The 26,875-nt window shown below is 42.1% G+C and overlaps 2 protein-coding genes across 6 annotated transcripts in view; one reads left to right on the top strand and one right to left on the bottom strand.

Annotated features, from left to right (window-relative positions):
- Positions 1 to 10,862, top strand: part of CRLF3 (cytokine receptor like factor 3) — a 28,839-nt gene extending 17,977 nt beyond the window's left edge. The window contains exons 7-9 of one of the 2 annotated variants that reach the window (XR_014561377.1): positions 5,133 to 5,245; positions 6,877 to 7,217; positions 7,249 to 10,862. Coding sequence is in view for 1 of the 2 variants with exons in the window: in XM_083727672.1 (XP_083583798.1) it covers positions 5,133 to 5,245; positions 6,877 to 7,136 (373 nt within the window). In the remaining variant the exon portion in view is untranslated. Of the gene's footprint in view, positions 1 to 5,132; positions 5,246 to 6,876 lie in introns of both variants that reach the window. The other variant, XM_083727672.1, reaches the window with a different exon arrangement.
- Positions 10,863 to 12,685: 1,823 nt separating this feature from the next.
- Positions 12,686 to 26,875, bottom strand: part of SUZ12 (SUZ12 polycomb repressive complex 2 subunit) — a 30,513-nt gene continuing 16,323 nt past the window's right edge. For 2 of the 4 annotated variants that reach the window (XM_083727513.1, XM_083727515.1), the window contains 7 exons: positions 26,097 to 26,244; positions 21,064 to 21,155; positions 20,791 to 20,934; positions 19,765 to 19,922; positions 17,435 to 17,633; positions 15,278 to 15,357; positions 12,686 to 14,996 (listed from right to left, as the gene is read on the bottom strand). In XM_083727513.1, the coding sequence (XP_083583639.1) occupies positions 14,648 to 14,996; positions 15,278 to 15,357; positions 17,435 to 17,633; positions 19,765 to 19,922; positions 20,791 to 20,934; positions 21,064 to 21,155; positions 26,097 to 26,244 (1,170 nt within the window). In that variant the 3' untranslated portion in view covers positions 12,686 to 14,647. Of the gene's footprint in view, positions 14,997 to 15,277; positions 15,358 to 17,434; positions 17,634 to 19,764; positions 19,923 to 20,790; positions 20,935 to 21,063; positions 21,156 to 26,096; positions 26,275 to 26,875 lie in introns of all 4 variants that reach the window. The other 2 variants (XM_083727512.1, XM_083727514.1) reach the window with 1 other exon arrangement.

The raw sequence follows: 26,875 nt of genomic DNA, 5'->3' as shown, positions 1-26,875 counted from the left end.
GGCACTTGGCTAATTTCAAACACTGGCCAAGGGTTGGCATGGATAAGGGGCTGCACGCTGCTGACCCTCAGAGATCCCCGACACTGCTGCTTCTCTTAAATAGTGGTGCAAACCGGGGGCAGAGCAGAGGTGGGGCGTCTGCAGTCCAGCTTTTCTCCACGATCTTCTTTCATTACATTCCAAGACGGACCATTTCCCCGCCCCCCTCAGTCTTAAAGATATTTGAAGCCCACAGTGCCCTAAATTGTCCTGAGTGATCCCTTATCTAGTCATTTCCTCCCTTGGCAGAGGAGCTCACTCGTTCCGCTGAAGCCGTTGCAAAGATTCCAGCTGCAGTTGCTGGTTCATTTGTGTCCAATATTTGCCACCTCCCCCTTAATTATAGATCCGACTATGCTACGGATGGCTGACTTCAGCGGAACCTCCCAGCGGGAGGAGGCTGCTTGGGCAATGTTGGCTTTCAGACTTAAACTTTCTAATTTGGGACAATGATGTTAGAAATCTTGGCACTGCTCCTGTCCCCAGGGCAATGCTGTTTGGGCCAAGGAAGGGCCCCTGTGGAACTGCCCTGGTGCCAGTTGCAGAAACTTAGTCTCTGATTACACAGATGCTTAGTTTTAGGAAGCCTCGTTCAATAGGCTTCCCACTTGCTCTAACCAGCTCCATATGGCCTGGTAGGCTATCGGCAGAGGCCCTACATTGCATCCTCCTGCCTTCTCCAGCTAGGGGACCCAGGAGTGGACCTACTTGGCTGCTGCACCCAGGTCTCAAACCTGGTTGTGGCTGCCCTCCTTCCCTCTTGACTTTCCGTCAGTGTGTCCACATTCCCACCCACATAATGCAGCCGCCTTGCTGGAGCTGAGCTTAGTCTAGGTCTGTTCAGCGCCTGAATGGGCCATCATCTCGGAACCCCGCATAGCTTTGCTTTGAGTTCCACGATCAGAGAAAGGTAGGGTGTCGTTTTTCTTTTGTTTTAAAAATAATTGTTGTTGTTGTTTAGTCGTTTAGTCGTGTCCGACTCCCATGGACCAGAGCATGCCAGGCACTCCTTTCTTCCACTGCCTCCCGCAGCTTGGTCAAACTCATGCTGATAGCTTCGAGAACACTGTCCAGCCATCTCGTCCTCTGTCGTCCCCTTCTCCTTGTGCCCTCCATCTTTCCCAACATCAGGGTCTTTTCCAGGGAGTCTTCTCTTCTCATGAGGTGGCCAAAGTATTGGAGCCTCAGCTTCAGGATCTGTCCTTCCAGTGAGCACTCAGGGCTGACTTCCTTCAGAATGGAGAGGTTTGATCTTCTTGCAGTCCATGGGACTCTCAAGAGTCTCCTCCAGCACCATAATTCAAAAGCATCAATTCTTCGGCCTAACAACCCTAAAAATGAAGCAACCGTTAAACACTGCAGGTATAAAATATCAGTTACTACTAAAGCCAAGAATAAAGCAGGCTCAGAACTTCAACAGCACAACGAGATTCCTGCCTCCGTCCAGTGAGCGAGAAAAAAAATTGCTCTGGGGAGGCCACTGAAAACCTATGAGTCTTTAGGGCACTGCAGCAAGGCTGAAGTGCAGCTGCCTCCCACAGCTCTACTAGCAGGGAGTTCCAAAGTCGTGGAGCCACTGCAGAAGAGTCGGTTTGCTCGTGTTCTCTTGTGGACGCCCACCTCTCAGATTTAGACTGTTCCAAGTTAAATTTTTAATACAGTGGTACCTCGGGTTAAGAACTTAATTCGTTCTGGAGGTCTGTTCTTAACCTGAAACTGTATTAACCTGAAGCACCACTTTAGCTAATGGGGCCTCCTGCTGCCACTGTGCCGCCGCTGCACGAATTCCGTACTCATCCTGATGCAAAGTTCTTAACCCGAGGTAATATTTATGGGTTAGTGGAGTCTGTAACCTGAAGCGTATGTAACCTGAAGCGTATGTAACCCAAGGTACCACTGTAGTAACCTTTTCATTTCCTAAGGCCGTTAGTGGATTCATTTTCTTTCCCCTCATTTTTGTGTTTTCCCTCTCTGCCTACTGTTCCTTCCTTTCTGTGGGAGTAGGAGTGGGCTGTTTTTAAAATGCATTTTGCTGCCACAAGCTTCCCTGGATGCTTTTTAAACAGAAAAGTGGGACAGAAATGTTTTCAAACAACACGCTGCCTCAGAGCTCTCGCTAGGCTGTGCACCCACAAGGCTCACTCTTTTTTATTATTCCTCCACGGATGCTTCTCCTGACTCAGACATTGCTTTGACAGAGGTATTTCTTCAGGGTGATGTCAGTCATTTGACAGCCCCCGCTGTTCATCCGTCATGGACTGGTGCGTTTACCTGTCAGGGACTCAGAGGAATGGTGGGAGGCGTCAGCTGGGGAACCATCAAGGGAAGAAGGGTAGGACATTAATGGGTGGTCAGAGGGAGAAGAGGGGAAAGACTAGGAAGAGGTAACAGGGCTTAGTGAGCTGGGAGAGTCAGTGGCAGAGGGAAGTCCAGAATCAGAGGCAGAAGCTGAAGCAGGAGACTAGGAGGAGGGAGGCCAAGAGGCAACACTGAGTCAGGCTGGTTAGTCACGGGGGTCTCCCACTCTTGCTTTGACAAACTACCCTCCCCGCTGGTATCCCAGAACCAGAAGAGGACTGAAACAGGTGGAGCAACAGCATATAGGTGCAGTCTCTGATTGCTTGGGGAAAGCCCTGGAGAGGAGGTGACTTAGATGGCTGTGGGGACTTTCAGTCTCGGCAACTGATTCATGGAGCAAGGTCTACCAGGGGTGAGCTGCTGTGCTCATTTGGCTTGACGCTCAGCCAAGGGTGAAATGTGAAGGTCGTGTTTTTGCTAATAAAGAGTTAAGTTAGAACGGTGTGATTTATTGCCGGCCGGCTCTTTGACGTCAGCTCAGTTTCTAGAGCCATCCTTCCCCAAACACAGTAGCGTTCCGTGTGTGAGAAGTTAATTAACTGAATGAAATGCTATTGTGTCCATAGTTGCTCCCTGCCTCCCCCTCCCCAGAAGTTGGGAAGAAACCATAGGTCAGTCGTAGAGCGTGTGCCTCACATGCAGAAGCTCCCAGCATCTCCAGTTAAAAGGATCAAGTAATTAGAAAAAAAACTTCTCTGCCTGCGTTAGATCCTAGAGAGCTCCTGCAAGTAGAGATGCTGTCTCGTTTAATGTAGAACTTTCACTCCGAAGCACATCTGAACCAGTGGCTATAAATAAGTGCAGAAGTTTAAAATAGTATTTTTTAAATTAAAAAAACATTAAAAAAACAACAACATTGGCTGACAAAATCTGATTGTAAATCTCGGGTTTACTTTTCCAAAGAGAGCTAGATTGCTTCCAGGTGTAAGAGATTTAGGTTTTCCCTCCTCCCCTCCCATTTTGCAACGCACATTTTTGGCTCTTGGGAGACAGGAAGGCTTGGTGGGAGTATTCACAGTGCAATATGGCTACAATTTTGAGCTGTACTCAAAATGTCTTGACAGGCGTCTCATTATTGTCCAACCTGTCCTTTTTTTTAAAAAAAAGTAAAAAGCAAGCAAAACAAATGTAATTTCCTCCTGAAAATTTCAAGCGATACTTATCGCTCGACACATGTTCCATATCCAGTTTGCTTTCATTGCTGGCTATAGGAAATTGCGTCATCTCTAAAATAAACTGGTGTGTTTTCTTTTATGTCTGCCACTATGATCAGTGTCTACAACTTCACTGGTATGTTTAACCGGCAAGAAGCAGGGCTGTAAATGTGCTCCTCTTCTTGCATAGGTCCAATCTGCAGGTGTTTTGTCTCATTGGTCAGGCAGATAACATTCTTCCATGAATGGTGGGGATTTTTTTGAAAGGGGAAAAAGAATGATGTCTTCCCCATTAATAACCATCTGAACAAGGATAATGCATTTTTTTCACATAGCGGTGCGTATGACGCATTGATGAAATGGGAAGATAAATGGGTTATTTAACTTGAATCAGAATGAATACTAGACTAATTAAAACTTGAAAAACATTTTTCATAAAATAAAAAAGAAACTGTCTAAAACTGTAAGAATACTAGAATATTAAAAAAGCACCTGTGGTTGTTTACCTGGGGGTCTAGGAACATGATGTGGCCAAATATTGAGTTGTTTTTGTTTTGAATATGTATTTTGTGTTTTTATATTGTCATTTTATCCTGAGAACCACCCTAAGACCTGCGGATATAGTGTATAGGGTTCATGGGATACGGGTGGCGTTGTTGTCTAAACCACTGAGCCTCTTGGGCTTGCCAATCAGAAGTTCAGCAATTCAAATCCCCATAACAGGGTGAGCTTCCATTGCGCTGACCCAGTTCCTGCCAACCTAGCAGTTCGAAAGTGCGCCAAAAGTGTAAGTAGATAAATAAGTACTGCTGCGGCGGGAAGGTAAACGGCATTTTCGTGTGCTCTGGTTTCCGTCACGGTGTTCCATTGCACCAGAAGTGGTTTAGTCATGCTGGCCACATGACCCGGAAAGCTGTCTGTGGAAAAATGCCGGCTCCCTCAGCCTGAAAGCGAGATGATTGCCACAATCCCATAGTCGCCTTTGACTGGACTTAACCATCCAGGGGTCCTTTATCTTTTTTTTTTAATAGGGCAGTATACAAAATTTAATTTAATTAATTAATAAGTAATAATAATTTGTGTGTCTTTTCTAATGTGATCCCTCAGCCCTTTGAATGTCATCTCTTTATGTGATAGTTCAACATTCTTAGATGTGCCTATATCCAAAATGGCACATGACCCATGAATGCATTGGATCAGCTTACACCCTGAGCTGTCACAGTTTTGCCAGCTTACTTCAGTGTTGAATTAGTTGCACATAGTCTAGCTCCATGTGCTGAGATAGTCCCTGCGCTGGAATGAATAGGCAAACCCTCACCTAGAGAGGTTTTATGAATTGGTTTTTTTTTTCTTTAGCTTGCTCCACTTTAACAAAGAGGCAGCCGTTCCAACGAGCCACAGATTCAGCAATAAAGTTTCCCCTACCAATTTACTGCCGCTGAATTGAGGCAAACGTCAACGTCAACATTGTTGCCATAATTTTCAGGGTGTGGGTGATACCATAAGAAAGGTGCATTGTCATTGATAAAAACTGATAGAATTTATATTAATAGCACAAAATGCATCCAACTTTCTCCTCAGAATTGAAACAGTCGGTCAGCCGGACAAAAAAGACAGCATAGGTGTTTGTGTGGCGCAGCAGAATGGTGCTGATTCCCTGCAGAGAGATAAAGCAGTTTGCGTGAGCACCAACGGTGAGTTGCCCAAGAATTCACTTGCACAACTTTTTTTAAATGAAAAATAATCTGATTTATCCCAGATTTTGCCCTCTTCTGTCCTCTAATATAGTCTACAAATTCCGGAACTATATAAAACCTTAGAACTGTGAATTTCTTTATTTTTAGAACTTACTTGTTTAATTTTTATTTCGTAAAAATCATATCCTGCTTATGAAGGTGAAGCTTCAAGAATCTGGGAGCTATCGCCCAACCTGGTGACCTCCAAACAGCAACGGGAAATTTATAAGTCTCTCTTAAGGGCACAACCTTCTCCCAAGGCAGCTTCATTCAAATACAAAAGGCATAGGCAAACTCAGCCCTCCAGCTGTTTTGGGACTACAACTCCCATCATCCCAGCTAACAGGATCAGTGGTCAGGGATGGGAATTGTAGTCCCAAAACATCTGGAGGGCCGAGTTTGCCTATGCCTGAAATACAGTACAGTAGTACCTCAGGTTAAGTACTTAATTCGTTCTGGAGGTCCGTTCTTAACCTGAAACGGGTGTTTTTAACCTGAAGCATCACTTTAGCCAATGGGGCCTCCTGCTGCTGCCGCGCCGCCGGAGCACGATTTCTGTTCGCATCCTGAAGCAAAGTTCTTAACCTGAAGCACTATTTCTGGGTTAGCGGAGTCTGTAACCTGAAGCGTATGTAACCTGAAGCCTATGTAACCTGAGGTACCACTGTATAACTTAGCTTTGTATCCATAGCAGTGGCTCTCAGCTGGAGCATGATGGAGGAGGTGTCCCTGGTTGCTGATAGCCTCAGCAGAAAGTGTGCCTATTTAACACACATTTAATTATCTCTGACTTTCATTTTTGCATCTCATTGGCATTCAAACACCCCCCCTTACAGTTTCCCCCATTATTTACCTGCCAACTAACATTTCACTTCGTGCATCGTGACAAAGCTGGACTGTGTCGACAGAAGCTTATGCCTTAATAAATGTATTCGTCATTAGGGTACTGCAGGACTCCAAGAGACTTAGCATGGCTAGCAGTCTGGAAATTTATAGTTACTTCAGGAAATCAACGCATTGTGGAGCAAAGGGTAGGGCTCTTGAGAACAAATTCAGTGGAGCCTTGGTTCTCAAACTTAATCTGTCCCAGGAGTCCGCTTTACTCCCGAAATCATTCAAAAACCAAGGCGTGGCTTCCGATTGGCTACAGGAGCCAAATACAGATGCCAAAAATATATATAATTTGGCATCTGTATTTGGCTTCTTCTTTGGTTTTAATTGGTATAAAATGGAAAGCTTAAAAAAAAAATTAAATAAAGAAATAATAAAAATTGGACCGATTAACTAATGCTGATTTCTTGCTGGCCTAATAATATAATACTATATAATAATAATTTATTATTTATAACCCTCTCCCCCAATCTGGCTGGGCTTCCCCAGCCACTCTGGGCGGCTTCCAAAAAAATATTAAAATACTGTAATACATCAAACATTAAAAGCTTCCCTAAACAAAAGCTTCTCTAATAACCTTTATAAAGTTGTTTGCAAGGCTGCAAAGGGGCATAGAATAGTCAGATCACAGTCCAGACGTTACTGGGTTTTCATGTCTAGTTCATGAAAGCTAATGTTTCTTGCCTTACCTGTTCCAGGTGCTGTCTTTGTAAACGGAAAAGAGATGACAAACCAGTTGCCTGCGGTTACTTCAGGATCAGCTGTGACATTTGACATAGAAGCTGTGAATTTAGGCCCTTCCAATAATAATAATGAAGGGGGGAACTTCAAACTCAGAGTGACAATTGGCTCCAACAACAGGGAAGTGGTCTTTGACTGGGTACTCGATCAGTCCTGCGGTTCTCTTTATTTTGGGTGTTCGTTCTCCTATCCAGGCTGGAAGGTGCTGGTGTTCTAACTTCTCCACCTCTGAAATGATGCCAATTGTTTTAAACTGTATCATTCCTCCAGTGGTTGGACTTGGTGATACAGCGATTAAGTAGTGCAGGCTCTGAGTACACTGGTGTGAGTCTGTGCAGGAGGAAGCCCTCTAACGCAACCTGCCGATGTGATAAACATTACTTGAACTATTTACTGTATACAGTTTAAAATACTGATGGTGTGTTTAAGTAATCTGGGGTGGTGGTGGGGAGTAAGCCTTCACTCTTGCTATCAAATTTGTATTACTATTATTTTTATTATTATTAATTTTAAGGGAGGAAAAGCCAGAGTTGAACCTTTTGCTGTGCTCCTGTCTGTGTGGTTACGCTTAATGAACAGCCCAATTTTGCTAAAGTGCTGTTCTTTTGGCTCAGGGTTTATGGACCAAAGTTCCTTGTATGCTTATCCTATTCATGAGAGTACGGTACTGTAAACTGCTGCTGGGCAGACGCTCAGCAAATGCTTCATTTTTGTCAGTTGAATACCAGGCATTAGTGTTTCTTGAATCCTGCTCCCCCATTTACTGCAGCAAGCTGAAGTATTTGTTTCCCCATGTGCAGTACCTCGGTCTCATCTCTTTACCTGTGTGCCTTGGTTTTTATTCAAAAGTATTGTACAGGACAGATAGATAAGCTTTCCAACAGTGAACATGCAGAGCCCAGTTGAGTGCCATCGAACGGCTGATATTTAACTTGGGCTTTATTATTACCTCCTGCTTCAGAAAGTGCCTCTACCAAGATGATGTCACATGTTCCCAGGGGAAATTCTATAGTAGGGGAGGCCAGCCTGTGGGGCAGATCCTGCCCAGGAGGCCATGTGTGGCAGCAGCCTGTTAAGATCAGGCAATTTTGGTTACCTTCGAAAAGTGTCTCTTTTCCCTCTGGCTAAGGTAACATTGCAGGATGATCTAGATTAGCGGTTCTCAACCTGTGAGTCCCCAGATGTTGTTGGACTACAACTCCCATCATCCCTAGCTAGCAAGGCCAGAGCTCAGGGATGATGGGAGTTGTAGTCCAACATCTGGGGACCCACAGGTTGAGAACCGCTGATCTAGAGGCTCTGAGAGGGAGTGGTGGCTCCCAAAAGGAGGAAGAGATTTTTTTACAAGGGAAAAGAAGAAGTCCTGATCTAGGAGATGTTCCTCTCCTAGCCCAGTACTCCCATCAGGAAAAATGCTATTGAAAAGATCTCTGTCTCTCCCTCCCCGCCCTGTTTTTCTGCTAATCAGCAGAAGGGGAGGCTGTGTCTGATATATGGCTAGTGACTGTGTTGGCCACTTCTGGCACATGGCTGTCAGTGGGTTGACCTCAACAGCGTCCTTCTGCTGAAAGAATTAGGCTACCCTCATTCTGTAAGGAGGTTTTGTGGAACTTCTGAGCATTTGTGGGTGGGTGGGTGGGAATCTATAGTAGGTGGCAGTCAGAATTAACCAGCATTCTTATACATCGTTGCTTTGCCCTTTCTTACCCATCCGTGAGTTCAAAGAACAACTCTGCAATAACTTACTTAGGATAGCGTGCTACATGAATGATGCTGAAGTTAAGGTACCATGTAGACAAAGGTGTCTGTAAATGCATCATCTTTCAGGGATTTTATTATTTTGCTGATGTAACAAGGTCAGTGCATAGACAGGGTAGTGATCTTAAACAGGGAATAACTGCTGTGTGGCACAGTTGGGCACTCAAACGGGGTTTCCCAAACTGTTTCCCAAACAGCTGTTTTCGGACAATTTCCATAATCTCTGAGCATTGCTTCTGCTAGCTAGAGATGGCGGGAGTTGTAGTCACAACAACACCTAGGCTAAATGATAGTTTAGGCCAGGCGTGACCCTCCAGAAGTTGCTGTACTTCAACTTCCACTAGCCTTGGCCATTGGCCATACTTGCTGGGACTGATGTGGCTTGTAATTTAGGAAGTTCTGGAAGGCCAAAGGTCTCTCCCCCGCCCCCTTTGTTTAGGCAAATTCAACCGTGCAAGTGACGTGAAATGCCATTTTTTCATGTTTAAAATATAGTACAGACCAGTATAACTTGCAGGCATGTCCTGTCACAAACTCTAGCTGTTCAGTGGCAGCCAGAGGCTGCTTACCACAGCATCCTGTTAGGGACGAACAAAGTAAGACGTTGTTGATGAAAAACAGGAAAGCACCTTTCTGCATATCCCAACTGCTCTAGGAACAGAGGCTGTTGACATTTTGCAAGCGAAAGGCTCCCCCCGACACTCCCTTGGCCTCAAAGTAGAAAGCTGGGGTTTGTCGTGTTCTCTTGTGCCACGTGCCAGTATAGTTCCCTTGCACTCAGGCAAGCAGCCTGCCTTAGTCATGTTAACGCAGGTGGCATTGTAGAATTGGGAGGGACCCCCATCCCCGACGATCATCTAGTCCAACCCACCGCAATGCAGGAATCACAATTAAGGCGTGAGCTACTTTAGAGCAATTCTAAGAATTAGGCAATATAGTAAAATCTAATGTAAGCAAGCAGAGCTCTGCAAACTTTAAATGGAGCAAACAAAGCAAAACACTGTTAAGAGTGGTTAACTCTCCTTCCCCTCCAGATCTGTTTCCTAAACCTCCCATAAGATTTTGAGAGCGCATTGGGGGAATCCTGTTGCGTGATCAGGCCAGTGCTGTCGGATGTCACCCTGCTGTTACGTAGAAAAATGTGACGGCAAAGACCAATTCACATTTAGCTGTCAAGTGTGTGTACATGAGATATATACACTGCAGGGTGGGAATCCTCTTCCTCCCTCTAGAACAGCCTTTCTCAACCTGTGGGTCCCCAGATGTTGGACTACAACTCCCATCACCCCTAGCTAGCAAGGCCAGAGCTTAGGGATGATGGGAGTTGTAGTCCAACATCTGGGGACCCACAGGTTGAGAACCGCTGCACTAGAATGTGTTATAGATGAACTGGAGCTTGTTAATGTGCCTCTGACCAGGAGGAGGCTGTGCTGCCTTCCACAAAGGCACACATGCCATATGCTGTTGGGACTGCAGCTCCCATCATTCCTGACCGCTGTCTGTGCTGGCTGGGGCTGACGGGAGTTGAGAAGTCCATGCATGCAGTGCTTGGTTCATAGAAAACTTGTAGACAGAACTGGGTGGCTGAAGTTGCTTAGCTTCACTCCTGCAACAGTAGTTTCCAACCCTGTTTTCCCAAATGAGGAAAAGGCAAAGGGCAAGCTAGCCATTGGCCCCATAAATAAATGTTTTACCAGTTCTAGTGCTTTCATTTAGCCCGAATGCCTTTCTACCATTGACTGACTCGTCACATGTGGGGGGGGGGGGAGTTTACCTAGGATTGATAATCCTTTGTGGTGGGGGGGGGGGAGAGCATGTGTGAATGTATTTGGGAACAGCAGCACTGTGCAAAATATTGGTTTGAAAGCTTACCAAGAAAGCGGATACGAGGACCAAAAGGCTTGATGGAAATTAAAGGCACCTAGCAATTGACCAGTGATAAACTGCTTCGCTAGTGAAAAATATATGTAAAAGGGGAAGGTTCCCAATACATTTGCAATATTTTTGTACTTTAACAATACCTTACAAGTATTTGGTCCTTTGGAAGACATTTTACCCATACAGTGTTAAGGTAAAACTTGGAGACTGTTGGGAAGGGAATGTGTTTATAAAACTTGTATCTATTTACCTCAGCATACGTACTTTGTATAATGACTTTTTAATAAAAGTTTGTCCATCTGCTTGACTAGTGTTATTCCATTACTATTGACTTACTATACACTGGTGGCACTGTGGTCTAAACCACTAAGCCTCTTGGGCTTGCCGATCGGAAGGTCGGCGGTTCGAATCCCCACGTCGGGGTGAGCTCCCATTGCTCTGTCCCAGCTCCTGCCAACCTAGCAGTTCGAAAGCATGCCAGTGCAAGTAGATAAATAGGTACGCTGCGGTGGGAAGGTAAACAGTGTTTCTGTGCACTCTGGCGTCTGTCACAGTGTTCCATTGTGCCAGAAGTGGTTTAGTCATGCTGGCCACATGACCCGGAAAGCTGTCTGTGGACAAACGCCGGCTCCCTCGGCCTGAAGCGAGATGAGCGCCACACCCCCTAGTCACTTTTGACTGGACTTTACCATCCAGGGGTCCTTTACTTTTTAAAAGAATTTGTCATCTTAAGCACATGGATTAATTTGAGGACATTTCATATCAGCCATTTTAGAATGACACCCCATAACTGTCATTGACTGGACTTAACGGTCTATGGGTCTTTTACCTTACCTTTACCTTACTATATTCATCCCACCTTTTTTACAGAAGACCTAAAAGTGGCAAACATGGCTTCCCTATTCTTCCTCACCTAATTTCCTTTTTATCCTCCCGAAAAACAAAGTGGAGAAAGTTACACCCAGTGTGGTTTACCACAATGCTACTCAAAGGTGGCGGCACACAGACCACTGCCTGCCTGAATGTCATCAGCTTCTACAGAAGATACAGGATGGCAGGAGATACAGAAACATCAAGTCAAGGACAAATAGACTGAAAAATAGTTTCTATCCAAGAGCTGTGGCCTTCTTAAATGCAGTAACTCGATAGTGTGACCTGGGAGTTTGATGGGTGTGGGTGTGGGTGTGGCTGGAATGTGGTTTGTTTGGTTGTTGTTGTTGTGTTGCTTTTGTTGTTTTTAAGGGATGGCATCCAATTTCGTTGCACTTGTGTAATGACAATAAAGAATCTATCTATCTATCTATCTATCTATCTACTTGACAGTAACTCCACCACATCCCAGACCAGGTGGGACCCCTCAGGGACCAAATACGGTATTTGTCCCTGACAATGGGGGAGGGGAGTTGCCAGACTACCGCATCCAATAGCTTGAGAAGCCTTTCCTTAGCAGAAATTGGCCTGGTTTTGATACATCATTAATTCTTTTGCCTGGAGCGTGTATATGTCTAAGGTGGGGAACTGTGATAATGTTCCTTCTCCTCCCATAAAAGAAAAAGGTGCCACTTTTTGAATATTTCTCCATCTCAACAGCCTCCTACATGTTCCAATTAGTAGTTAGAGTGCTGGAGACATTTAAATACTGCACACTCAAAGGGAGAGAAAAAAAATAGGTGTCATGAATCAATTTTTATTTGACCCATTTTGATTTAGTCACCAATCTAGCAGCCGCATTCTGGATTAGTTATAGTTTCCAAGGCACCTTCAAAGGTAAACCCACGTAGAGCGCATTGCAGTAGAGCAAGTGGATGATAACCAGAGCATGCACCATGACTAAAGGATTTCAGGCTCAAGAGATACAGTCAGTCCTCATTTTATGCAGGTAAAAAGGGAAAATAAACAGAAGTTACTTCATTTCAAGAAACATATAATGCACAAATTAATGCATAGAGAACTGTCCATATCAGGCTGCAGATCACAATACCTGTTCCAAATTAAAAAACTTGATATGTCTGGTTCCAAGTCAGAATCTCCCTCCCTCCCTCCCTCCCTCTCTCTCTCACACACACACACACACTCTACACACCCCTTACCTGTTTGGCCTTTAAAAAAGCAATAGCACACCTCAGAAGATTTTATATTATTGAACTTTATGTACAAAATCCAATTTCAAATAAACATTTAATGTAAAAACAAAAAGGTCCATTAAACACTTCTTTTATATCTACTGTACCATTCAAATGTTCACCCAGTTTACATGATTTATTGAAAGTCTCATTAAGGGTACATATAGAAAATCCATCTTTATTATAAATAGAAACAAAGGGATTCTCAGCTTTTATTATAAATTGACATGACATACAAAGTTTATTGGACAGAAGTAATTTCATTACTATTTTGGGAGGGGTCACCAACTTTTTTGTGCAAACAATGCTAGCCTCCTTTTAAGCATTAAGAGCGCGGCTGCTTAAGAAGTGACATAAGCAATAGTTCTACAACTACGTCTCTCCTAAAATATATTTTTTTACATATGTGCACAGCTTTAGCAAATTAAAGCCCAAGAAAAATGCTTGACCGGCTATTCAAAGGTGTAATAAGAGTTTGCTACAACTCAAGAGCAGGAAATTCGAGAAGTCTAAAGAAAGCTGCAGTCTCCCTCTTTCCTATTGACACAAATCTGTGACCAAGAACTTAATACTGGATGACAAATCACATCCACACCATTAGTTAAATAGTCTCACAGTTAAACACATCTTTAGGGACCAAAGTCAGTATTTACAGTTTTATAAATTTCTGGGGGAAAAAACCCATTACAAAGCTTACCCCCACCCCCGCACCAAACAAAACACAAAAACCAACAGGGATCTGCCTTCTTGTGGTGGTGGAATGAAATAAAAAATTAGAAACACCTGTATTTACATAATCAATCCTTTATAAATAAAGAATATGAAAAAATGAACTATTCAAGATTTTTTTTAAAAATGAGGCGATGCCACTCAACTACAGTGCTTGCTGGAATAAACCCTTGAAGCTGATACTGTACCAGTAGTGAAGCTACTTTCCATTGGAAAAAAGAAAATCTGTAAACATGTGCATAAAATGTGTTAGCAGTGCAAGACTGCACAGGTTAGCATCTGTATTGAATGCAATACATCACAGAGTACTTGCATAAGAAGTGCAACACATTTTCTGGCCTGATTTTACAGTGCATTTCCCCTTCAAAACTAGCAACCAAAAATTCTCTTTTAACGCCATGCTTCGATCTTACAGTCTGTATATAGGCAAAATAGGTTCATATCCAGGCATATACCATGGCCTCCAGGTGTTAACACTTGATCTCTTAGCCAAAAGGCTGAGAAGCGATCTCTAGGTGTTAAACAAAGCATTCTATTAAACAACTCTCAACAGTTATGCTTGATTAGGTTAAAGGTTTGATCTAGTACACCTTGTTATCTACAGATTCGTTCAGACTACTGACAGAATTAATATGGTACTTCCCCTGTGTTTGTAATGAGAAAAGCAGAGGTTTTTTTTCTTCCAAAAAAGGTTTGAGACAAAGAAGTGCTATGTTACAGCTGAATGTTTAAAAAGTGTTTAGAAATTTGCAATCTGTAGTTTGACACCTATAAGATCAAGGTAAACTTTAAATGGTGTGTTATTTGCCACAAAAAAAGTTAACCTAAGGAATTTCTAAGTACAAAGCATAAACTGTCCGAATCTCTTTCCCTAATTTTCAACTCCATGGTAGGAAAGACAGCCAGTACAGATGCAAAAAAATAATATCAAAAAAAATCTTTATATAAAAACTGGTTTACATATACTCAAGTTATGTAAATTCAGTACAGTTCATAATTAAAATTCCCAAAAATTGTATTGCTCTTCATGCTCAAACTTTGAGTATTGTCATTACACCACTAGAACTGATATACATGTAGTACTTGCATAATCAACTCAAAAGGAACCATATTGTTGAAATCCTGTTTCCAGCAGTGCCTGTTAGGAGCCTGTGTGTCATATTAAATTCCTTATAAGAGTTCATGCATCTTAAAATGTCACTTCATTGTTTGTGCATTGAATGCCCCTTTGCTCTTCTTTTCAGATCTTCTGTTTTCTGTTCTGTTTTGCCATACATGAGACAGCATCCATTTCGGAGGATCTTTCCCTAGTGTTAGTTTCACTGCAGCCATTGGTTATTCCAGTTTGTTCTTCAGAAATCTCCTCTGTTGTTGTGGTAGCAGTAGACTCTCCTTTTTCTAATTTCTGCTGCATTTCTCGAAGCTTAGTAACAGCTTTGTCTATGGACATTATGCTTATAAGGTTAAAGTCATGCATGCTGACCAAGTGAAGCATGAAGTTTCGACACAAGTTCTTCTTAATTATTTTGTGTCCATAATTTTCAACAAACAGCATACAGGCATGATTCATTTGATTGTCTGCAATAAACCTGTAACATAAAAAAATGATGCAAGGCATTATTACAGATTTGGGTGCCCAAAAATCCCTGTAATATCAAAATCCTTCTCAGACATGCTGTCATGTAATACTTGCTTCTCCACAATTCCTACATAGGGTTTTTTAAATGCTCAGTAGTTCACACAATAAAAAAACACATTAAAATAGCAGATATGTGAGATGCTTAAAACAACAACCCTGAAATGCTTTTATTTTTAATTGTAACCTAATCACTTTTCATAAATTTATAAATTTGAAGTTCTAAGTACGCACCCGTGCTTCATAACATGTAGATTCCATAATTTCATCACTTCTTTTTCTCCTTCATTCACATCTGAAAACTCTTCAATTTGCTGCAGTGAGACAACCATTTAAAGGTCATTAGCATGCATCTATTTAAGTTAGTCATTGCTTGGCTTGTTTTCCCCATCATCTGCTTATTATTGTCATAATTGCTCCGCATAGTCAGTGCAATTCCACACAGCCAGAACTAAGCAGCAAGAGTTGGGAAAAGGCACACAGTTTTGCTACAAATATCCCTGAAGTTACTTTTGGAAGAAAGTGAAGAGATAACAGTTAATATATTTTGGGAGGGGAAGGGGGAATATAGGGAATGGGCCTTGTGTGCTCGCATCTAAGTGTTTACACTAACAGAGAATATCCCTGGTTCCTTTGGGGTTTTTTGCGCAACGGCAGAGAGAAATGAGAGGGGAAAGTCTATTAAATACCTTTAGTAGGTTGATGCAAAGACTCTTTCACTTCAATTTACACATTATTTGAATTGGAGGTTTCATTTTAAATAATTGTTAGATATCACTTCATGTCAAATCAAAAGGATGAAACTGAAACTGAAACCTGAATGCTGTCAAAAAGCGGGGATGTTACATATTTGGTGGTGTGGTCCTGTGATACAAACATTATGGAAGTGACTAGTAAGGAAAATTAAGGCTGTAATGGGGGCAAATATTTCTTCAGCCCTTTTAAATAATTTTATTTTAAATAATTTTATTAGGATTTTTGGAAGAAACAGAAGAACTAGATTTTGTGGGTTTTTTATTGGTGGCAGACAAAATACTAATTGAAAAAAAGGAAGAAGTCCAAAAATGATTAGAAGTTTAAATGTTAAAAATAATCAAGTTGGATTAAATAACAGAGAATAAAAAAGAAGTCTGTAGAATGAATTACTTTGAAACTTCAAAAAATAATAATAATGTAAAAGTAATCTAATTTTAAGTGGAAATTAGATCAAATTAATGGAGTTCTAAGCAGGTGTTTATAGATATGGAATATATATATAGATTTAAAATAACTGTTGTATTTAAATGTATAGGTTTAAATATTAAGTTGTTATCTGAAGAAATGTATTTTCAGATTTTGTGATTATTATGAGAATTTTTTTTCTAAAGCTGAAATTATAGCAGTAATAATAAAAAGAACAGGTTCTTTCATGAGCCTAAAATGGGTTGTGACAAATGAGGATTGGCATGCCTAACTTCAGTTTCCTAAACAGTCCGCAATGTTTTGTAGTAGGATTATGTGTGTGGCATCCAACAATGTCAGTCTGCCAAAGGAATGGACAAAGCAGGTGGAATTCCTTTTCCTCCTATCGCACTCCCAAATAACCCTGTTCTGGAGAGTTGGGGGTCACACCAATACAGATTTGGGGAGGGGTGTGTGGGAGCTGCAAGGGCGAGGAGAGGAAATCAAAGCCTGCTCATGTATTAGAGGTCACTCTAAATCTTCCTTGCCAAACTAGTCCTAGGCCATTACTGAATAGTCTAGTATTGTCCAAGTCGTAATATTCTGTTACGATAGCTTCTAGCAGACATTCAGTATCCGGCAATTCCAAAATGTTTTTAGCACAAAAATGTGTGTGCATGTAATCGTAACTGCCTCTGACAGTCACAACCTTCTATTTAGCGGGAAGAAATCCCAATGAAAACCCTCATTGTTATATATTTTAGACGGCTGCTAATTTGTATTCATGTTAAATTTTTACACATGGATGATTTATGATTGCCAAACCTGTAATAGGCATTACAAGTACTGGCCAAGCAAGCAAGCTAGTCACAACCATCAATTTGGACCTGTTTTATCACCAAGCTTGTCTATTGCCCACATCCAATATTTCACCACCCCATAAAAACTAATTGTGTTAATAGATGGCTTCCTCAACCTCGGCCCTCCAGATGTTTTTGGCCTACAACTCCCATGATCCCTAGCTAGCAGGACCAGTGGTCAGGGATGCTGGGAATTGTAGTCTCAAATCATCTGGAGGGCCGAGGTTGAGGAAGCCTGGATTAAGACACAGTATCGCAATGTGCCTTTTCCAAGAATGCAAAGTGGGAAACACAGTATGTAGGTTTGTCCCATGGAAAGCAGGAATATCGCTCAGCAAAACAAGAACTATCTGCTGTCGGACAAAGTTACCGTGATAGTTTTCTCCCTTAGCCACTCAGGGTCCTTTTCATCTTCACTGTCAACTTCCATTTCTTGTGGACGGAGAGGTAAGCATGTATCACTGTGGAAGTATAACCGATTGTGTCCACTGCTGTATGTCCTTTGCTGTTCCACTTCTCCATCTTCAGATTCAAGGAATTCAGACATGCTAGCTTTTGTACGCTTTGGTCTGAAAAAAAAAAGATGAATGTAGAAGGGGGGGGGGGACCGTATGTATGGTTTGTAGCAGGTACCTAAAAGCCTGGCAGCCATATATCTGCAATGCATAGAACAGATGATACCTACAAAGCTCACTTTTCAGTCGGATCAGGGCTATTCTATGATCCTAGACTTGCTGCCCACCTGCAATTTACCAAGACCTTAACCACATCCACGAAAAGAAGGCCAGAGGAGTAGCCATGTTAGTTTCTTGCAGAAAAAACAACCAAAAGTTTTATATGGGTAACCTTTAAGGTGCCACAAGACACTTTGCTGCATTTGTGGGGGGAAATGGAAATATATACAATGGCTAGCAATATGGAGTGTCATTGCTGCACATTTCCAACTATTTCAAGAACCCAAAATAGTCTGTTTTGACAGGTTTCTGCCTCTGCATAGCATGTCACTAACGAATTATCTGAGCCTGACTAAAAATCAAGCTCTGATAAGTGGTGAGTATCACAGACAATGTTCTAGCAACCAAACTAGCTGGATACCGCAGAGTAAGAGCTTTGTTTAATTTTCTGACTTCTATAGCTATGGGAGTAACATTCTGATCACTACAGCAACATTAGTAACAGCACAATCCTAACCTTGTCTACGCTACTTAATCCATTGGGGCTTACACACAAGTGGGGTTAGGACTGCGGCCAAAGTTACTAGAAAATAGGAAGATTTAGATTGGATGCTATAAATTAAGCCCATTTTTGTTAGGCCTGCGAGCTTTAATAGGTTTTGCTTGGTAGAAGAACAAAGTGATCAGGGGAGACCAACTGGAATCAGCAGAGCTATGAAAGAAGAGCAGACTATTTCATTTTTTGAGGCTGTGGCATTGCAGGAATAGCAAAGTATTAAGGATGGCCTTTACTTTCAGTGGGAGGCAATGCTTATTAATGGAATTCCTTCAGTGTGCCAAAGCAGGCTTCCACATTTTCATTTGTCATAGTAGCTATGGACACATGTAACACTGAACCAAACTATGGCTTAGTACGAAGCAGCAAGAATGCTAATGCGGTGAGAAAACGGCAGTCATTGTGCTCTTACACTGCTCCTGCTGTACTCCTCTGAGCTAAGCCATGGTTTGGGCTTAGCGTTACATTTGTTTGGGGAGCCAAACAATGAGCTCAGATTGAGACGTAATGCTAAACCAAACCATGGCTTGGCATGGCAGAAGCGGGACTGGAGAGAAGCACAGCAACCATGGCTTTTGGTAATGTCCAAATGTTTCAAAAGGCAGACAGAATAAAACTTCCTCAGTTGACGGTCCTAAATTAAAGTGATGTTTAGGTTTGTTGCTGAATTTAGTTTGGTGCTGAATGCTTAGGTTTGTTGCTGAATTTTTCGCCCCATAGGGCGTGCACCTAGGTTTTTTTTTGGGGGGGGGGAGATAAAGAAAAAAAATATATTCCCCCCCCCCAGGCACGGGGCTGGGGAAGCCCAAGCTTCCTCCGACCCCAACAGACTGCTATCCGCAAGCCATGGGAGAGCTGCACGAAGCCCGAAGCCTGGGGTGTGCTGAGCTCAGCGTGCCCCAAGCTTCTGGGTGCAGGCAAACTCTCCGCTAGCCATGGGAGAGCTGGGTCTCCCACGGCTAGCGGATAGCTTCCTGAAGCCTGGAGAGCGAGAGGGGTCGGTGCGCACCAACCCCCCTCGCTCTCCAGGCTTCAGCGAAAGCCTGTATTCGCCCCATAGGACGCACATACATTTCCCCTTCATTTTTGGAGGGGAAAAATGCGTCCTATAGGGCGAAAAATATGGTAATTTATGTACTCTACTTTGATTAATCCCCACCACTGGCTTTATTTAACAAGCAGCACATATACCAATGAAGTTAAATGGAATGTGCTATTGTGCACCACTATAATATGCATGTCCTACAAAGAAGAGAGCAATTTTTAATTTTCACTGAGGAAGTGGGAAGAAAACATGGAGATCAAGAACTTACAGTAATAAAACTGTTGTAAGTCGCTTTAAGATTTTCAGTAGCAGGCAGCACAGAAAGGTTTTAATAGAGAGATAGCTATATAAACAGATAAATAAGATCTTACAGACAGGGAGTGCAAACAGTTGCAAATATCTGCAGAACACAGTTTCCTACCAACCTGCATACAAGAATGTGCGTAATAGGTGTTCGCTTGACTGGCCCATTACGACTGAATGCAAACCCAGGCTGGCGATGAATATCCTGAGGATTTCCTGCATATGAGCCATCATAACACTCATTGATGGAAACATCTATCCTAGCACCTTTGGGATGATACTGTAATAAATAAATATTTAGCATCGTAAGTGTTAATTGCAACCACACATTCCTTCCGCGCCGTGAAAACTCTGCTTTTCTTGACACATCTCTTAATCTGGCTAAAGCCCCTGAACACAGAAACAACATCGTTAACCAAATTTAAAATAACATTTTCCAGTCCTATCACACAATGATTAGAAACCAAGTCTCAACCACTGTTAGTCTGTTTTCGGGCAGGTTATTTATAAAAGTTATAGTAGCTGCACTTTTGTCACTCTGCCTTGAAAGTATCAAATTTGTTTCACTTGACCTTCTGACTCGGTATCATACCAAGAGCAGTCCTCTGCCAAGGTAATAATATCAACTGCTGCCCTTGTGCTCACAGAAGGGCTTTTGACCCAGTGAAAACATCTGCCAATGGAACTAGTGGGGAGGCTATTTTCCCAAATTCCATTTCCCCTGCACCCCCCCCCCCCGCAATGCCTCATTCTACCCTACAATGGTACCTCCGGTAGCAAATGTGATCCATTCCGGAGGTCCAGCCACATCCAGAGGAATTCTCAACCAGAGGACTGCTTCTTCGCATGCATGCAGCGCATTTAGCACTTCTGCGCATGCGGCTAAACCCAGAAAAATACTTCCAGGTTTGCAGTGTTCGCATCCCGAAGTTTACATATCCAGAGGGATACGTAAGCGGAGGTACGACTGTATTATGGAGGATCCCCCAACCCTCTAGAGCTGATCTTCCAGGGTGCCAGGGGAGAAATCAGCAGATCCTCTCCCTTTGTCTCGTTAGTGGATCAAGAGTCCTTGTGCGAGCATAGGAGCAGCAACTGGATTCCCTCCACACCAGAAAAGTTACAGAGATAGAAGGAAAAATACTTACCACATAATTGAAAATAAACCGGCTGTGACAAAGCTTGAGATGTTTGAGTAAGCTGTAAAGTTTACGGCAGTTCAGTGTGCACCAGGGGCAATGCAAGTCATCTCTAGCTTCAGTCTGCTGCCTTGTATTGTTGTTATACAGGAACTGGCAAAAACAAGAGCTTGTTATTAGTATAAAGTTGTCTCCTCTTTTTCTGCTATTCAGATGGGAAGCAGTGCTTGGTAATGGTCAGGTCTAATCATGCACTGTCTCAAATATTAGATTTTTCAATACCTGATAAAATATTCTCAGTTTCTGTCGAGGCTCATTTGAAATATCCCTTTCTTTTCTCGCTTGCAGGTCTGGCGGCAAAGATTCTTTTACAGCTGCAAAAGAACATGGATGTCACTAACTGTACTACTGTTCGAAACAAACCTCTACAGGACTCAATGTTTTGTAAGTAAAGTGCCACCATTCTGTTATAAGTAGCTGCTTAGCAAAAGGGAATTGAGTGGTCTCATTGAATAGTTACACACATTTCAGAACACAAGGCTCCTAATTAAGACAACAAGTAGGAGAGCATAGTATGCTTTTAGCACTAGCTTCAACCTCTCTTCCTTTTTTTAAAAAAACAACAACTTCCATTTTTAGTGCATAAAAAGTACAAAAGAAAAAGAAAACAAATTGCTGATAAACATAGACTGTGTATAGACAAATATACTGACATTTCGAATGCAGACACAGACTGTGTATGGACAAATACACCGACAATTGGAATGCAGTTATAAAAAATATAGCAGGAAATAAATATATGAATAAATGAATGTATTAAAATAATAATTCCACTTATATACTTTTGTATTAGACAAGCGTATATGCAATCACCCCTACTTGACATACTACATAGATTTGTTCTTGGAGAATAATTATTTTAATCTTGCAAACAAACACAGACTTCAAGCCTATACTACATTTGTATCAGCCCTTCCTTCCATGCAGCTTATTATCCCATTCTATGATCTTAAACGCTCGCCTAAAGCTATCCACAAGCTTCATGGCTGAGCAGCTATGTCTAACACACCATCTACTAAATCACACAAGAACCTAGTCAGTATATGAACTTTTTAACAATTGGCTGAACAAAAAAAAAACCTTTATTATAATTTCTCATGGTAGATCACTCCTTTTCACCCATCTGCATGGCAGCATACCATGATTTTCGAGAACCTTTTGATAAGAAGAAAAAAGTATTTCCACCCTCAGAAATAAAAGGCAAACGATGCTTCATACATTATAATACTGCCACAACATCAATTTCACTTTTACCACCAATCTTTTTTGGAGTGAAAACTGCTCTGCATCTAAATCTTCCCTGTACCTGTGCCACTGCTACATGCTGATGAAAGGAACTGGAAGCAGTACAGTTGCTTTTTAATGGATATTCTCAATATTATTAATTTGAACCCCCTTGCTTTGGCTCCTTGTGTGAGGGAACTGCTTGCACTGCCCTAAATTCGGCGCTGGCTTAAGAGTCGTACAGCTAAAGACAGCACTAAAGGTCTTCAAGATCCACACATTGATTCTCTGCAGATATAAGAACCAATATATCCAATTCATTCTGGCCAGTGACCGAAATAAATCGATTCACTCATTCATTCAATATATCCAATACCACTATACTAAGAATGGTTCTCACCTAAAAGGTGACATGGGTGGTTATACTGTCCTCTTGGGAGATGACAGAAAACAGAGCTCTTTGCCCATTACACACACACACACACACACACACACACACACACACACACACACACACACTCTGCTCTGGGTCAAGACTAAGGTTACCATGTTTTTTTCAATGAATCAAGGCACACTTTTCAACTTCAGTAGGAATGATAGGATTGTGTATAGGGACTGATTTGTAAAACTGGGAGCTGTCCCCAGGAAATGGGGACATCTGGTAACCTTAGTCAAGACAGGGAAAGGACTGGTCAAGATGAGAAGGAAAGCATGTGATTCCAGTCTTATGGCACTAGAGGGCAGCATAACCCACCATGTGATGTGCTTACCACCTTTGGAAAGCTCAAAAATACGATGTTTCACCTTCTGTACCTTGGTGAAAGGTGAACTACGCAAAATTTCATCTGGCAGAACGAAAAAACCTCAGCAGTCACATTTTGTTGTTATTTTGACATACACTTCTAATGCAGGTCATGATCTTTTAACCATTACTGAGATGCTTGCTTGCTTGCCTTCTGCTAGCCTGATTCTGCTTAATATTAGCCAGGGTTTCTCTTCACTGGACTTTGCTAACAGACAGCACTGTTAAAATCTGTAAGAACAATGTGCTTGTTTGCGTGAGGTAGGAGTACTCAATGAAACAATTTCTAAGTGTTATAATTGTCAGTGTGTCTCTCCCCCCCCCCCCCCCGCTATTTTATGGCAGCCGCCATTCTATGGAACAGCAATTCTGTTGAGATACGATACGACAAGAAATAATAATAATAATAATAATAATAATAATAATAATAATAATAATAATTTACTATTTATACCCTGCACATCTGGCTGGGTTTCCCCAGCCACTCTGGGCGGCTTCCAACAAAATATTAAAATACAATGGTCTGTTAAACATTAAAAACTTCCCTAAAGATGTCTTCTAAAAGTCTGGTAGTTGTTTTTCTCTTTGACATCTGGTGGGAGGGCATTCCACAGGGCGGGTGCCACTACCAAGAAGGCCCTCTGCCTGGTTCCCTGTAGCCTCACTTCTCGCAGTGAGGGAACCGCCGGAAGGCCCTCGGAGCTGGACCTCAGTGTCCGGGCAGAACGATGGGGTTGAGACACTCCTTCAGGTATATTGGACCGAGGCCGTTTAGGGCTTTAAAGGTTAGCACCAACACTTTGAATTGTACTTGAAAATGTAAAGCATCCATTATTTGTACTTTCTGGAAATAATTGAGGACATTTTTGTTTTGACAAGCTTAGATGTTCATATTGCATCGTTTTTAAAACCACTTTCAGTCGGTTTTTGTACAGTGGTACCTCAGGTTACAGACGCTTCAGGTTACAGATGCCGCTAACCCAAAAATAGTACCTCAGGTTAAGAACTTTGCTTCCGGATGAGAACAGAAATTGTGCAGTGGTGGCGCAGCGGCAGGCCCCATTAGCTAAAGTGGTGCTTCAGGTTAAGAACAGTTTCAGGTTAAGAACAGACCTCCGGAACTAATTAAGTTCTTAACCAGAGGTACCACTGTACTTCAAATGCATGGCAACATTAATCCTCTACATTTGTATTAGCTCCTGGAAAAAATAACTGAAAATAAATTCAATTTGAGCCTTCCCTAAGATTCAAAAGAATCTGAATCAACCAGTTCTAAGAATACTTTTCCCAGCGTTCCTTGAAACTACTGACACAATTAAAATAGTAAGATTTTTACAGTTTGAATCTCGACTCCTGATTCATTACAAGAAGTCTTTACAGCAGGTTTTAACAGACTGCAAAGAAGGAAAAAGAGTGTCAAGAGAATGTTTGAAACCAAAGGGAACAAAGCTTCAATGTTTTAAAAAGCTGTACCTATCAAGAGTATTTTCCTTTTAAAAAATAGGCTTGTGTTCATCAAGATATATCTGACCAATTTAAGAAAATAAACACTTTGCAAATAACTATTTTCCACACAATACAGACACCTGCATTCCAAAACACGCTAGCATTTGGAATATCCCAGTTTTACCACCAAGAGCAGAGGGTGAGCATTGAGGGGAAATTCACAAAACCATATTCCACCAACCAAAATAAGCCCAAATCACCCATCTTTTTTATTTATCAGAAATCTTCGTTTCTTCTATCACATATGAACTGCTATAGATGAAAATGGAAACTCTTACAGAATTAATCAACCTAGATAGAAATAAAAGCAACCACAAACAAGCTGCAGATTTAAGTGAAGGGCTCATTAGGGAGTGGAGCTCCGCTTATGGATGGAGGGGGTTGCTTCCGTCTGACTTTTGGCAATTCCCCTCTTCCTTCTCAGATTGTCCTCTCCAGCCCCACCCAAGATATACTGTGCGTTTATAAGCTTCACAAAAACAGGTAACAAGAGCATTCGCCAACAACTTTTTATCTATTCCATACTGAACATATCCAACTCATGTAAACATTAAAAAACAGCATAGAAATAAAAATGTAAGCAGGAAAAAAAGCTATTAACACAATAGACTTAAAACAACATAAGTTGAAGCCACAGTCGGCAGCAGAAAACAGACTAGAAAATAAGGAAACTGCAATAATGGGCAACGACGTTATATAAAGAAGGGACCGACTGGAGTTCCCTAGGCTTAGAAATTCCTAAGAGGTTACCATGATGGGGAAAAGAAAACTCTTGCAGATCACACCAACGAAAAGGGATGGGGTACATGCAGAATTTCAGTTGCTGATCTCACAGTGTGATGAGGCAAGTACAGAAGCAGGTGTTCCCAAAGGTATGCAGGATGCAAACGTTAAGGGCTTTAAAGGTCAACATGATCATACTGAATTGGGTTCAGGAACAAATCCAGAACAGTGGAGTTGGACAAGCACCCGACTGATAGACTCTCTCTCGGGCAGCCAGCTAGGAAGCAAACAAGCACATCCTGAGCTCTGACACAACAGGATCAAATTCCCACAGATTTCCAAACAGAGATTTCCACCAGATAAAGACATTTAAGCATTGTAGACGTTAATCCTACCCAACTTTAGACAAATCCCCATAAACATTTATATTTCTCTTGATTCTAGACTAGTAATAAAGGTAAAGGGACCCCTGACCATTAGGTCCAGTTGTGGCTGACTCTGGGGTTGCGGCGCTCATCTCACTTTATTGGCTGAGGGAGCCGGCGTACAGCTTTCAGGTCATGTGGCCAGCATGACTAAGCCACTTCTGGCGAACCAGAGCAGCGCACAGAAACACCGTTTACCTTCCTGCCGGAGCGGTACCTATTTATCTACTTGCACTGGTGTGCTTTAGAACTGCCAGGTTGGCAGGAGCAGGGACCGAGCAACGGGAGCTCACCCCGTTACGGGGATTTGAACCGCCGACCTTCTGATCGGCAGGTCCTAGGCTCTGTGGTTTAACCCACAGCGCCAACTGCGTCCCTAGACTAGTAATAGAATCACAAAATTGTAGAGTTGGAATGGACTCCCAAGGATCATCTGGTCGAACCCCCTGGAATGCAGGAATCAAATTGAAGCGTACGTACAAAACACATTAGAACAGTTTTCAGAACTAGGCAACAAAAGAAAACAAAATCCAATGTATGCAAGCAGCACTATCTGTATGTCAACACTTCCTTACCTATAGTCTGTGTAGGTTTCACAGAGCTGGGCTTGTTTTCTTGAGGGAAGCTCTCCGAATTCCGTGTTGAAAGCGGCTTCGCAGTAGGAGTTGTCGGTTTGTCATTTGCCTCTCCTGACCATCGTAGGGTAAACTGAAGTGTGGGTCCCTGAGAAAATGTTTCAAATGGAGGTAACCTCTGAAACAAAAATATATTGCTTTGAGAGATTTTCAAAGGAGCTTCAAATTGGGACCGTTACAGATGCCACCGCCAGCTACTGACATCAGGCACCTTTTCAGCGCTTGCAAAAAACAGCAAGCGTATCCAGACGTACAGATGTTTTATGCATTTAATCTGTTTTTAGCTTACTGTTGATTTCATGTTTATTTTTAAAGTACCAGTTTTTAACTGTTTTTACTGATAAATTTAATGACTTGTGGGGTGTTTTGTTTTTTGTTTGTTTTTGCTTTGAGGCTTTATTACAATTATGCAGTACAGTGGTACCTTGGTTTGCATACGTTTTGGATTACTAACACATCAAAACCGTAAGTGCATGCTTGCAACCTTTTTTTGGATTACAACCCATTTTCTTACCAACAATTTTTTGGGGGGAGGCCCCCTTGGTGAAAGCGTGCCTTAGGTTACAACCTGCTTTGGTTTACAAACAGACCTCCGCAACGGATTATGGTTGTAAACCAAGGTACCACTGTAAATAATTTTTGTTAATTAAATAGTCTATTTCGCTTCTAGGCTTCCGTCCTACAGCTTTCAAGAAGCATCACTATTTTCAAGGTCCTTG

The sequence above is a fragment of the Podarcis gaigeae genome (genome assembly GCF_964106915.1).
Source record: "Podarcis gaigeae genome assembly, chromosome: 2".
NCBI lineage: Eukaryota > Metazoa > Chordata > Lepidosauria > Squamata > Lacertidae > Podarcis > Podarcis gaigeae.
This window is presented reverse-complemented; position numbering and strand designations above follow the sequence as displayed.